This window comes from Mastigoproctus giganteus, chromosome 4 (genome assembly GCF_048544385.1).
Source record: "Mastigoproctus giganteus isolate SK-2022 chromosome 4, ASM4854438v1, whole genome shotgun sequence".
Lineage (NCBI taxonomy): Eukaryota > Metazoa > Arthropoda > Arachnida > Uropygi > Thelyphonidae > Mastigoproctus > Mastigoproctus giganteus.
Window position 1 is genome coordinate 201,840,530 of NC_143578.1, and position 13,814 is coordinate 201,854,343.

The window sequence follows — 13,814 nt, forward strand, 5'->3', positions numbered from 1 at the left end:
CATTGTGGAAGGGGCGTCTGCGACCATCCGCCCAAATGACGCCAACGTTTGATGGTTTTTCTCAGGACGCAAGGGCGTGGTGTTCTTTACTGGCTTTATTCCCACAGTCAGATTTTACTAATAAGTACATCAGATGTAAAAGAAAAAGGGGGTGTTTGAATTTGATCCTATGAAAAAAAATGAGAAAAGCACGCCACATCATGGCCAGACATATGATCAATCAAAGCTATAATTTGTAAGTACAACATTCAGTAGACTTCAGGAGGAAGAATATGCGTAAATTAGGGGGAAAAAAAAACAAACGAGCTTCATATTTTACTTAACAATTATATGGAACGCTTAGGTGTTAGGTGAGTTCTGAGCGCCTGAGTAGTTAAGGCTAGTTTGTTTGTTTGTTATTTTGTTTTTAGGAGAATTAGCAACTAAGGCCATATTGCTCCGGGAATATGCGTTGGTCATTCCCTGACCTTTCCGCATCCTCCGTATTTTTTTTTTTTTTTTTTATGAAAACCCCAAACACGAAAGGTATCAAAACCTATAGTACTTAGTACCGTGCATGGGTTGAAGGAGAAGTATGGGGGGAGGGGGATGCCGGAAAACTTTGCTCTAGAGACTAAACATGGGTTTCACCACTTCAAGCCTCCAATAAGCAAAGTGGTGGTATTTCACCGGTTGATGAAGGTCATCTACTCGAACTCCGGTCTAAAGTAGTTAAGGCCATGAATAGTTAGTATATTGTGACAGTCTGTGTGACTGCGTGCATTATTCTTCAGTCTGTTTGCTGTGTACTGGGCGAAAAACCCGAGTTTCCGGTAGAAAAACGCCATGCGATCGTCGAGGCCGACTAATTCAGGTTAGTTATAAAGTCTGAAGCGATATCTGAACTCATAGCTCACAAACCCTTTAAGCATAAAGATTTTGTACGTTCGCTTACAGGGGATCTTTCAAATACAGTACAAATTTTGGCTTGCCTAATGAGCTCCACGAAATTTTGTACTGCAAGAACTGAATCTGGTTTGTTCATAAACAGCTCGTTAGTACCTACTGAAACTTCCCCAGGATGCGTCCGCAGGAAAAAAGGTGAAACTAAAAACCGTATTTTCAGAATAATTTTGCATTTTGTCAATGCCGAAGTAGACTTATTTTTCTAGACAGTCCCTGCATTCAAAGAATGTGCCAGGTTGAACAAGAAGCAGACGTCTCTCTCTGCCTCGTTATAACGTTGTCTGTTCAGCAGGTATAAAGTAATTTGAATAGTCGGTATCATGTTAGTTAGAAAAACACTTCTTGCCTTTCTTTACTATCCATGCAAATTGACCATGGTGCACTTATTCGCACCATTATAATTACAAGAAATGCCTTGCAAATGCATATTATGTGTTTAAGTGAATAAAAAACAATGCAGAGTCAATCTTTCCTTCTGTTTGCAGGCAGAAAGCTACATACTAGAGCTTCTCCTGGTGCATTGATGACAGCCTATAGAGCAGCTCATTGTGTTCTTGGCTCTAAGCGATTCCTTGTGCTATGGTAAAGCAGCTCCTTGTGCTGCAGTCTTCTGAGGCTAAATAGTAGTTCCTTCTGCTGATAGTTCTTGGATTGCTTGCTGTTTTCAGAACCCCAAAACCGGTTCTTTATGTTGCTTATCCCTGAAACCATGAAGTGGAACTCCTCCTGGGATTACTGTCTTCTGATGTCCTGAATATTCGCTCCTTGAGCTTTATTTCTATGAGAGCGGTTTAAAAGATCTACCTATAACAGAAATGTGGATATGAATTCTCTCTCTCTCCCTTCTGGAAATTTAATCTCATCATGGAAAGGTAGTTAAATTACGAGGTCAGACTTGTGCACTAAGCAGTGAAATCATTTATATTTTTAACTAGATTTACTTTTATTTTACATTCAAAACCAGCAGTCGATTACATATCTTATTTGCTCCCTAATTATCTCTTAAGTAGATGATGTCTTCATTAACTTTGGAGTCGCCTTTTTCTGTAATAAAAGAAAGCCCGTGCATATATTCGTAATGTTTTCTTTGATGTTCTATCCTTCATTTTACATTGGCAACGGATTATCTGTATTATTGTTCCTTTATTACTCTGCCTTGCTATACTAGGCCTGTGTACACGATAAACTTTCCTCTTCAAAATAAACCTTAATCTTTCTTACCCAGTAATTTCATCACGAAGTTGTTTTCTAGAGTGATGCTATATAAATAAACAGTACTTCTCTTTCTAAGTATTATTGCCATTTATTTGTGATAATCTATCATTAATTTCACTTTCGATGAATAGGGCGATCCAAGTTAGCGAAAACTTTGCAGAGAGATAGTAATTATAGTGATTTTAATAGTAATAGCAGTGATTATGAGCTAGTCTGTTACATTCCATTTCATTTTATCGCACTGCTCAGTACTTAGTTAACTTTGAACAAACTGTATCTCTTACAGTCTTTTCACGTATTTAAAGCACACGTAAGCATAAATATAATACATACAGGAAAGTTTGCGTTTCGAAAATACTTTTCCCGCATCAAAACTCACCGGGATAGGAATTTAAGTGATTCAGGTTTTAGTGCAGTCCAACAGGAATATCTAGATTGCAGAAACGATGTGGTGGTGGACGGGATGGAAGAAGAATAATAACTAGCAATTCACCACATACTTGTATTTGGCTGTGATGTAATAAACTGATAAAGAATAGCACGAAGAACAGCGAAGGGGTAGAGAAAAAATTTGAAAGGGACGAAATGTAATTTGATGTTTATTTTTCGTTTATTATAAACGGCTGGAGACAATTACTGTTTTCCTAAGGGATAAACTGCTATGGATGGTTGAACACTTAGCCGAGTGGTCAGGGGCGAGAGTACAGTGACATACCCTCCAGGAGTGAATCGTGGTTTTAACCCGTGAGTACTGAATACGATTGTATTCATGATTTATTGTAAACTCCTCTGATCTGTGGTCGTGCAGGAGTACAAACCAGAACTTGTTTTTAATTATGGGCATTAAGAATTAACTGTTTGTCCAAAATGGGTTGTAATTAGAGAATTATTAATGGGAACTCGGTTCTCGGTAATAGCATATGATAGCAAATGCTATGAGTAATTACTTTATAACCCATGAACCGCTGTAGAGTTTAGTCAGATTCTTTCTCCCAGCCTATCGATATGTTCTGTGTTATGTATATCTAGGTTATCAGTGGCGTATCCAGGTATCGACGTAAGGGGGGGGGGGGCATGGCAACCAGGCTTTTGATTTTTTTTTAGAATGCCTCCTGCGTTCTGTTTCTTTAATTTCAATTTTTTAGTTAAGAGGGGGATGGGCATATGCATAATAATGCCCTTTAATTCTTTTAGCTTAATACACGTATAATATGTATTAGTTTACTAGTAATTCATTTTAAGGCTACTAAAGAATACTGTATTAGATTCCGCTTACCTTGTAATTACAGTTTGGAGGTAAAAATCGGTTTGAGGGTTTTTCTTGCTGTTATTTGGTTTTTAGGAGCATTAGCAACTAAGGCCATATTGCTCCGGGGATATGCGGTGGTCATTCCCTGACCTTTCCGCATCCTCTGTATTTGGTGGCTCATGGGTTCGAACCCCGGTCTGATCAAGAAGCGTGTGCTACGCACTGACGCTCCTGGCTACGGAGGCGCCTAGTTTTTCTTGCACGGATATTTTAAGGATGTACATAGTAAATAAAATTAATAAAATAAAATAATGAGTATAATAGTCTGGATAAACAGAATTATCCAGACATTGTTGTATTCATAAAAGAGGGAAACATATTCGGCATAAGAAAAATTCGCTCATATGACTGTAGACAGTTGCCAGTGTCGTGCTATGCACTCATCTACAATAGTTGAAAACTGCTTATATTTGTCAAATCAAGATATTGAAACAAAAGCTCAGATTAGTCGAGAAGAGAATCCATTTAATTAGTTTTATTTTTGTTCATTCTTCGTCCTTACCGTCATTGCTCTTTAACATGCATTGGGACACTAAATGAAAAAGCATTTGGTTAGAAAAACGAAATGTGCAATATCGAGCATGTGTTTTAATGACACCTTCTACAAGTTTTTGGTAGGTGGAGATTTTAAAAACTAAACTGAAAAACTAAAAAGTTTAATAGATAATTTGTCTATTTTTTAGGCTTGTCGTTTGGTTCCAGTCCACAGTGAATTTTTCGTTTTGTCTTTTAGCTTTCTTTAATTACCGCTTGTTTCAGAGGTGCAGACCACATTTAAGCACGTGTCTTTAATTTTTTATTGTAATTCGCGATCGCATAAGAGCACCTGCGGTCAGTTTGCTTCCAATAAGCAGACCAAGACAGAAATGCGATCCTTGGGAATTCACAAATTCTGTGCTGTTGTTTCCCAGAGTGAGTATTGGCTCTTGCTTGTTAATTTCTTCCTTTTTAGGTAATTTTATTTCATTTCCCAATTACTTTGTTAATTGCTTAGACACAGGTTACAGTAGTAGTTCCTCACAGGCTTAACTTGTTGCAATTAGAGAAATTCCTGCACGTGGTATAATTTGATTAATTATTTATTCCTTTATACTTTTCTTTGGAATTTATCGATTCGAAATAGCACATAAATAAAAGCGAACTTTTTATCTGCCAACTTTTTTTGGTTAACTTTTACAAAGAATTGGCGTTATCCAGTCTCACCCTGGATTTACTAAAACTTCCTGAAGATGAGCATCTTCACGAGGTTGTCGTCAGCAGCGAACACCAGGAATGTGCTTCTGATGAGAACTGCTGGGATTGGCCACCCTTATTGGAACTGGGCCTAGATGTGATCCCACTTCCTCTGCATAGTTTCCGCTAGTTTCGCCCTTGGTTTTCGATATTGCCAACCCGACATCACATCACACATTACCTAAGAAAAGACGTCTCATTAGTAGACTTTTATACGTTTTTGTACGCTGTTGCAATGCTTATGTACATACCATTTCATGTAACGTTTTAATTTAATCGGTCATTATCAAGGGCGTCTACAAGAAAAGGAATAATTTATTATGTTGCTTCACAAAAAGCGCAGATGTTCTTTCAAACAACTTTGTCGTCCTAATTGTTGAACCGGTCTGTTAAAGAAGATCAAAATGATTACACGCTGAGAATGAAATTCGCAAGCACTTAACAGATGATTAAACGCCAGAAATAAGGACTTGAGCTGAAAATAGAAGGACAGAGCGCTGGCGGCAAGGAATCTTGTTATCAGAATAAATAATACATCGAACTGGAGGATAGTCGTAGAAGGCGTTTCAGTACTGCTTAAATAAATCACCGTACTGATGATAAAGCTTATGAATTATACACTGCCTTAGCAACAAGAGGGATTTCAGTACACACAGGTTATCATGGTAACCATGGTACATGGTTATCATGGTACACAGGTTCTCATGGTACATCACCCGTTCGTACCATGAGATATAAACAGGTGGACAGATATTTTGGGGATACTGTGCATGTGCGATTCAATGCGAGAATAGGGAAGACGATAGATCTTAGTGACTTTGAACGTGGTATAGTGTGGTAGTGAGGACACTATCTCCTATTGTTGTTGTGGTAACCTTAAAATTATCATTTTTTGACATGTTTATTTGCCGTTGCCTCAACATCATTCTGCCAATAACCATCCGCTGCTCTAATTTTTCCAAACTGTTGACTGTTGAATTCTATAGAAAATGAAAACCTAATCAGATGAGTTCTGTATTGGGTTAGATTAGAAACCAGTGGTGGTGCTGTTTTAGTGCGCACTTTGATAACCTATCTTATTTTCATGTTTCGAAACTTAGCTGCATTTTGTCATCATACTTGGACTATCTGGCCAGCAAATTTCAAGTAGGAATTTGTGTTATTACGTTTAAAAGAACATTATTTTTATATTTTGTCTTTAACTGATTAATTAATAGAAGCGTTTATAATTAATTTTTATATACAGATATGTTTGGCGAAGGCTTTAGCCGAGTGGTCAAAGCAAGGTACAGACGAGTGCTTGAGTGACTGTGGTTAAAGCCGGCGTAACTACTAAGTATGTTGAAGTTATTGCATTCTCTCTCTCTCTGTGAACTCCCCTGACGTTATGTAGTAGTCCTCGAGTATAAACCGAAAATTTATTTATTTATACCATATCGCTGAATGAACCCGATCCAAACAGGCCAGTACTTTTTTCAGAAACACAAAAAGCACTAACCATTTTCTTTTCTCAAATGGAGAGTTATTTTATCCCTCATTATCTTCCAGCTTTCTGCAAGTAATAATAAAATCCTTGTCATATTTCAAGTTTACCTGCTGACTTCACCTTTTTGCAACTCTGTCAAATGTTCCAGATTCTTATATTATGTACAGGTGTTTAAATTTTTTCTTTAAAAAACATAATTCTAATATGGTCACTTTCGAATTTGCTGATCTTTTCATTACCTGTCTCTTCAAACACTGTACTTAGCCAAGTGGTCAGTAGAGAGAGAGAGTGCAGTAGCACTTGCTCTTTGAGTGGACCGAAGTTCAAGTCCGTGATTGCTAAATACGATTAACATTTGTATTGATTGATTTATTGTAAACTCCACTGACCTGGTGGTTGTGTGCTGGAGTATAAAGAAGAACTTTTCATTTCTTATGGATTTGCGTTTTGAGTTTAGTGTTATTAATACACTTGGTAAAGGAACTCACTTGTCGTTAACGCTCTCTTCGTTTTTTTTTTTTTTTTTATGGTTTGGGTAAAAGAACATAATTTTGGGGAATTTGGAGAATTAGTTGAGAAGTCAGAAAACAGCGAGCCATCTACTATCATCCGCAGTGAGCAGTCAGAGAGAAAACTCTATCTTTCCGAATCGAATATTTATGACGGCTAAGCTTAATTAATCGGCTGACACTAACTTCATAAAGCAGAAAGAGATCTAGTTACAGTAGAAAAATTTCCCATATTTTTAATGCATACAGCGGTAATTGTTTGAGGATCTTACCATTCAAAATTGAGAAGCTTATAAAAACTTATTGTTAATTGGCATCTGATGAATATTTTAAATGGATGGCTCTGTTAGGGAAAAAAAGTATTCATATGTATATCTTTGTTTTCCTGTTTACTCGTAGTAATATTTCATATTTATTGAACTACTCCGTGTACTAGTTTGCTCTTAAATATTTTTGTCATTGAGACATAATTTATCCTCGTATCAGCGCAGAAATTCATCCTCGTATCAGCGCAGAAATTCATTATTAAAGAGAAAGGCTCAATTTGAGCACTGTAATGAGTATATAATAAGCTGTACTTCATTAATGGCTACATCATTCCATTGTATTGTGGTGGTAACTAATGGTAACTGTAATCTGTACTGATTACAGCAAGAAAAACGTAAGAAAATAACTATTTGGAAAATCTACTCTGATTTTCAAAAAGTTAGATTTTTTTTCGGAAAATTGTTGCACCAAATATTATTTTAAGGGCTTGAACAATTAAATAATTGTACAACTACATTAAGTGATCGTATAATTGCAGTATTTTCTGAGATCCCCTGCAGACTGTTTTTTTTTTTTTTCTTTTCTTTTATTTTGAATTTAACTAAAAAATTGCCCCGTGGCTTATTTCCAAATTCAATCGGAAAATGATTTCGTGAGATTTTTCTTAAGCTTATGGCCAAATGAGCAAATAAAAACGCCGAGTTTTTATTAAAAAGGGCTTCCGCAGCCGAATGGTCAAGCCCGAGGGTACAAAAGTATGCGCCCTTTAAATGACCGTGGTTAAAGTCCCGTGACTACTGAATACGGTATGATGTTCTTGTATATTCGCTTTATCATCTTCAACTCTTCTCACCTTATGTGGTCCCGGAATATAAGTTTTAGAAATTGGGTGATCGTCCTGCTCGTTTCCTGATAAAATAATAAATAGAGCTGTAAATTAGGCATATGTTTTTTTATAGTTGTACAAAATATAACTAACATAACTTTTGTAGTGCAAATATACCAAATATTCTAGTATTGTCGCTGCTAATTCTTTGTGATAAATTTATAGCATGAAATTTAGCCATATTCAGGAGTGTCAAACGTGCATTTTTGAGCAGGTGTAAACCTGTACAAAGAAATAATAAGTTAAAAGATATATATTTATTTTATTTTTTTTATCAAGTTAGTACTATATTGTGTTACGACTATCAATTAACTAATAAGTATTTTATAAAATATAATTTTAGAGATCGTTTTGAATGACAAAGTTATTTCTTCCGACTCACCCATGCTTAGAAGAGCTGGAAACGCAAACAGAACTGAGACAAGATGCATCATGATGAATAATGCTTCGTTGATATTCCCGAAATTAAGAAACAGTCTGGCATGAGTAGCGAAGACACACCAAAAACGAAGCTTAGCGAGGAGGACCGGTTTATCATTGCGTAGACAACAGATGATGCACAAAGGTCAAAGTGCAATTACAGCAAGGCCTTAAACAGGTTAGGCTAACACCTGTAAAGACCTAGTTAAGAAGGGGTGGGAATCTAACAAGGATGAGAGTAAAGAAGATGACCAGCAAATGGAGAGCTGTTGTCGTTCGACAAGTTAACGGTTTTCGTTTGTTTACAGTGAAGTTGTCGTTTAGGGTCAATAGGTGGCCTGTAGGCAGATAGCCATGGATTATTTTGTCCTGATTCCTCGAAATTGTTTGGCTCCGAGCCTAAGGAAAGGCGGCGCTGATGTGCTAGTCTCCCTTTTGGCATACTTTGTTGGCATCGCTTATTCTATACGTGCATGACTAAGACTTTAGGGGGAAATTTTCGCACGCGAAGGTCAACAAGACCCTCAGGTCTAAGCATCATAACTAAAAAATAAGATGTAATTGGGCTTTGTTGTGAATGTAGATACTGCTACTAATTCTTCTAACGCATTGTCAAAGGTCAACCGTAGTGTAATTATTACATCTAAAACTATATATTTTGTTTTTTGTTGTGTGGTTGGCTCCTCAGTATAGTCGGTGTGCCACGCATATGCTATTCAAAAATGGTCGCAGTTCAAATGCCGTCTCTGACAGAGGAAAGCCTCTTTTTTTATTAGGCCTCTTCAAACATTGATGATGTTAGTCTGGCGGCTCAAGTGGAGGCAGTTCCTCCTCCTCCCCTGGACAACCGAACTTTGATCTCTCAGAACCGGCAGTCATGCGGTTTACAGACATAGTATGTGCATTTATATAATACAAAGAAGCCAATAGAAATAAATCTAAACTAATACGGTCGCTGAGTCTTCTCTCTCGAGTACGTCACGTTACCATCTGCAACGGAACCACCTGAAATTAATCAGTGAATGGAAGTGAACAATATCTCTCTGAATCTCTGTTTCGATTAATTGTTGGACAATCAGAAAAATTAGCGATGCATGTCAGTCTGTGACAAATATATATGCAGTGATATCCCGATTATTTTTAAATTAAACATTAATGTTATTATTAATGCTGAACTATTGTACGAAAATTAGTACAAATCTGTGAATACAGTTCTGTTGAAAATAAGGGCCATTAACACAATTTTGTAACTTTTGTACATCGCCCCCCCCCCCCCATAACAACAACAGCTTTGATCCTTCCTCTCCATTTTTACATAACTTTTCGTTCAGTTGCCCCCAACTGAATAGATGCGTTGAAACATTATCGGAAGTCGATGCATCGTATTAATCTATTGATTTTTTTTAAAGTATTGTTGGCAATCATTATTTCATTGACTTTTCTACTTTAATGTTGTTAATATTATACATGGTGTTTTTTAATTAGGTATATTACTTCGAGAACCGTTCATTGTCGTCTGAGAATCATCTCAGAACGGTTAAAAAAGAACAAAAAAAAATAATTAGCGGAAAGAGCAGTGTTACGTGGTTATTCATCTTATGGATTGAAACACAGTGACACCAGTGGCGTATCCAGGTATCAACGTAATTGGGGGGGGGGGGGCAAGTCGACCAGGTTTTTCGGTTTTTTTTTTTTTAGAACACCTGCGTTCTTTTTCTTTAATTTCGAATTTTTGGTTAAGGGGCATATGCCCCCTATGCCCTCCCCTGAGTGACACCAATCTACCACTTGTATAGCTTAAACTGTTTTATTGAAACTGTTACTCAGATGACTTGAACACACATATAGAAGCACTTAAACAGCTTGGTGACGTTTCGAGCAATCACTGTTTTCCGCGATCAGGCCTGTTAGACTGGCTCTTGCATTGATGAGGAATGAAAACTGTTGAAATTGTGTGTAACATTTTCAGTAAACAGTTTGATATTCTTTATACATGGTGGCTTAGTGTCGCTTATTATATTTCATATACCTGAGAACAATAAAAGTTATTTTATTATTATTTTTACCTACTCGAGCACTTTTTTGTTTACAGTTTGTTTTCTCGCCAAAGCAATTAAGGCTGGAGTTATCAGTATATTATGTGTGTAAATTGCGGGTATTTCGTTTTTTTTTTTTTTTTTTCATTGTAGTTTGTCTGTTTTGCCGGAAAACAAATTTTTTTTTTCAGGGGAGGTGCAACCATTACCCGAAATCGACTTACTCAGCTGCAGCGTGGAAAGTCCATAAAAAAATCCTCCTGTTTTGAGGGATTCGAACGCAGCACTTTACTGCGGGCAACGATCATGCGCCGCTCATGGAAAAAACTGGGCACATATTTGCTGGACGATTACTTCACTCACCAGATTCAACCTTTCAACTCTTCCGTATCCTGAACAATCGGCCGAATTCCTCATAGGCATTCCACCAGCCGAGTGATTCCAACCGCATCTTTTTTGCAGATTTCTGAAAACCCATTTCCTTCGAGAGTAGCGTCTAAATCGCAAAATTTCCAGCACTGATTCTGAGAAATCATTGTACCCGATTGAAATAATAAGAAGAAAAAGTGCACATATGGATATCATAGTTTTAATTATTTGTGCATTTCAAAAAGCGCTGAAATGTGAACTAATAAACATTCTACTTATCTGGTTTTTCTTTACCTCATTTACACTATCAGGATAGGGTGTCGTATTTCCCTCCATTGAGTCATTTCCACTCCTTTCTCATCTGTTTTATAGTAGCAATGAAAGTTCTATACACAGTATGACGAAAGAACAATTCGAGATATACCGACACAATATTCTTATTTCTTCCAAGTCTTTTATTTCTTCCAAGTCTTTTAGACTTTAAAAACGGAGGGTAAGGATATGTCGATTAATTATTTTATATCTACAGTACATCGATCATTTTTCATCAATATTGTGTCACTGACATTCGTTTACATGGTGTCCATTGACATTCATAATATACTGTATACACTCCCGCCTAAAAGTTTGGAATCGCGTTTAATTTTTCTTAATTTTCAAAGTTTTTATTAAAATAGGACTAACCTGTTTACCAATTTTTATTAAAATGTTTTCTTTTATTTATAAAAATCAAAAGAAAACTTAAATAATATTTAAGAAATTTATAGAATATTCCAGAAAGGTGCAGAAGACGCTTGTATGTGGTAGAATATTGTAGAAGATTCCTGAATGTGGAACGTTGTAGATCAGGGGTGGGCAACAGCCGGCCCGCGACGATGTTGAATCCGGCCCCCTCGGTAAATGCATAAATATAGAAAATCCATACCTGACTACCTCGCCGTAAACGTTGGGTTAATTCGGTTCAATCGGGAATCGCGGCCAGTACAACAGTAACCAAGTGATTCTACGCAGCGTCAAAGAGTTATTTCCTAATTATTATTGTAGCATCGATCGAACGAAGTTCCTTTGGGTTTGACTTCTTATTGAAAAAAAATAATATTGGTGCGAGATATTTTGTTTTATGCCTTTTCTAATTATTACAATTTTTAATTTAATATAATTTATAGCCCATAAAATGAGCCAATTTAAAAAAAAAGAAAAATTGATAATTGGACATTCAGATATTTTTTTTAAAATACATTAATAATTTGGTAATTCAAGTAATATAACATTTTTTAGGTTCTGATTTTTTTTATTAAATCGTTCAATCTATTCCGGCCCGCATCATGATACGAAAATTTCATTCGGCCCGCTGACGAAAAAAGTTGCCCACCCCTGTTGTAGATGATTCTAGAAAGTGAGAGTATTGTTTCACTATTATAGAAGACTGTAGATGATTCCAGAGAGTTTTGCAATAATATAAATGAGGAGTAAGAGCCGTAACTTATAAAATCGAACAACCGTCTTTTAGAAAGAGTGTTTGGTGTAAGTTTTGCGTTTCGTGATGAACATGGCAAGAAATAAGAAACTGAGGGTTGAAAAAATAAGTTCTATTATAACACTATATAAAGAAAGTTGCTCTATGAGAAGTATTGGCAAAAAAAAACTAGGTTTATTTAAAGGAGTGCAAACTACCATTCGAAGATTCAAGGTGATTTCGAAATGTAATCAACGACTTATTGCTCCTGAAATCCGAGATGAATTCAATAGGAACAGAGAAACTCCCGTGTCTACATCCACTGTAAAACTTTGTCTTAAACAATTAGGACTTCATTCTCCTGTAGTGGTCTGAAAACCATTTTTTCTAAAACCGGAAAATCGAAAGACACAGTGGGCTTGGGCTAAGCGCCATCAACTTCAGAGATGTATTGCTAAAAAAATAGTACTGGAACGCTCGTCGTAAAAAAAATAGTACCGGAACGCTCGTCGTAAAAAAAAAATAGTACCGGAACGCACGTTCTCCAAAAGACTGTTGTATATGATAACACCACAATGACTGTACAGTAACCGAATCAGACTCACGGTTCATAGAACAATCAGTTCTAGCGTTCAGCTCATGGCGAATCAAAACGCAAGGTTCGCACGCATCACAGTATATCTCATTTGTTGGATCTCTTTGTCTAACACATTGTACTTTAGTAAGAAACGTTAAGTTTCATTGCGAAATTTATATTTTTGTTTTTAAAGAAATCTATTAATTTTAAAGATTACTATTAATATATTTAGTAGCAATGGGTAAAATAGATATTTCTCCCTCCCCTTTGATTATGCCGTTATTTCATAATATGTGTATAAATTTAATGATTTTTTATTATGACATTTAGAAAAGTACCGGAACGTCATTCTGGTGCGTTCTGGGCCGAATTCACCACTGATCAACGTTGAACAATTGAAGAGTGGAAAAACATTGTGGACGAATGAATCCAAATTTAAAATTTTTGGATCCAAGCTGTTTGAGACTATCAACTGAAGAAAAAATGGTGCCACATTATTTAGTGCCTACAGTTAAGCACGATGATGATTCCATCATGATCTAGGGTTTGCTTCTGTTTTTCTGGAGTGGGTGACATTGTCAGAATTGAGGCAATTTTAAGAAAAGAAGGCTGTAAAAATATTTTGAACATAATGCACTATCCTCTGTATTCCGACTTTGTGGAAGAGATTTTATATTATGTGATATTAAATTATGATGTAGCCACCTCAATCGTCTGACTTAAACCCAATACACCTTTAATGGGATCATCCAGACCAGTGGGTCCCAAACTACTGAGATCTACGGACCCTTTCAAAAATCAAAAAAGGTTTGCGGACCCCTATATATAACATATGCATATATATACGCGGGCCCCAGTTTGGGAAACGCTAATCTGGACTGTCAAGGCCGTGAAGTTTGCCCATCATCACAAAATTTATGGGAAACTTTGCCGATCGCTCGGAATAATTTTAGTCAAGACACTACTGTAAAATTAATCGCCAGAATGCCAAGTCTGTGTAGGGCAGTGATAAAATCTCATGGAGAATATTTTGACAAAAAATTAATATAGTTGCTAATATTAATCATTTCAATATTTTTTGCTGTAAATTTTTCAATTCTTAATAA

At 36.4% G+C, this 13,814-nt stretch overlaps 1 protein-coding gene across 1 annotated transcript in view; it reads right to left on the reverse strand.

Moving 5' to 3' along the window:
- The window catches only part of LOC150087328 (protein obstructor-E-like), a 46,844-nt gene extending 38,324 nt beyond the window's left edge, over window positions 1–8,520 (reverse strand). The window contains exon 1 of the mRNA XM_090371130.1: window positions 8,233–8,520. Coding sequence (XP_090227256.1) covers window positions 8,233–8,284 — 52 coding nt within the window. The 5' untranslated portion in view covers window positions 8,285–8,520. The remainder of the gene's footprint in view (window positions 1–8,232) is intronic.
- Window positions 8,521–13,814: the final 5,294 nt, after the last annotated feature.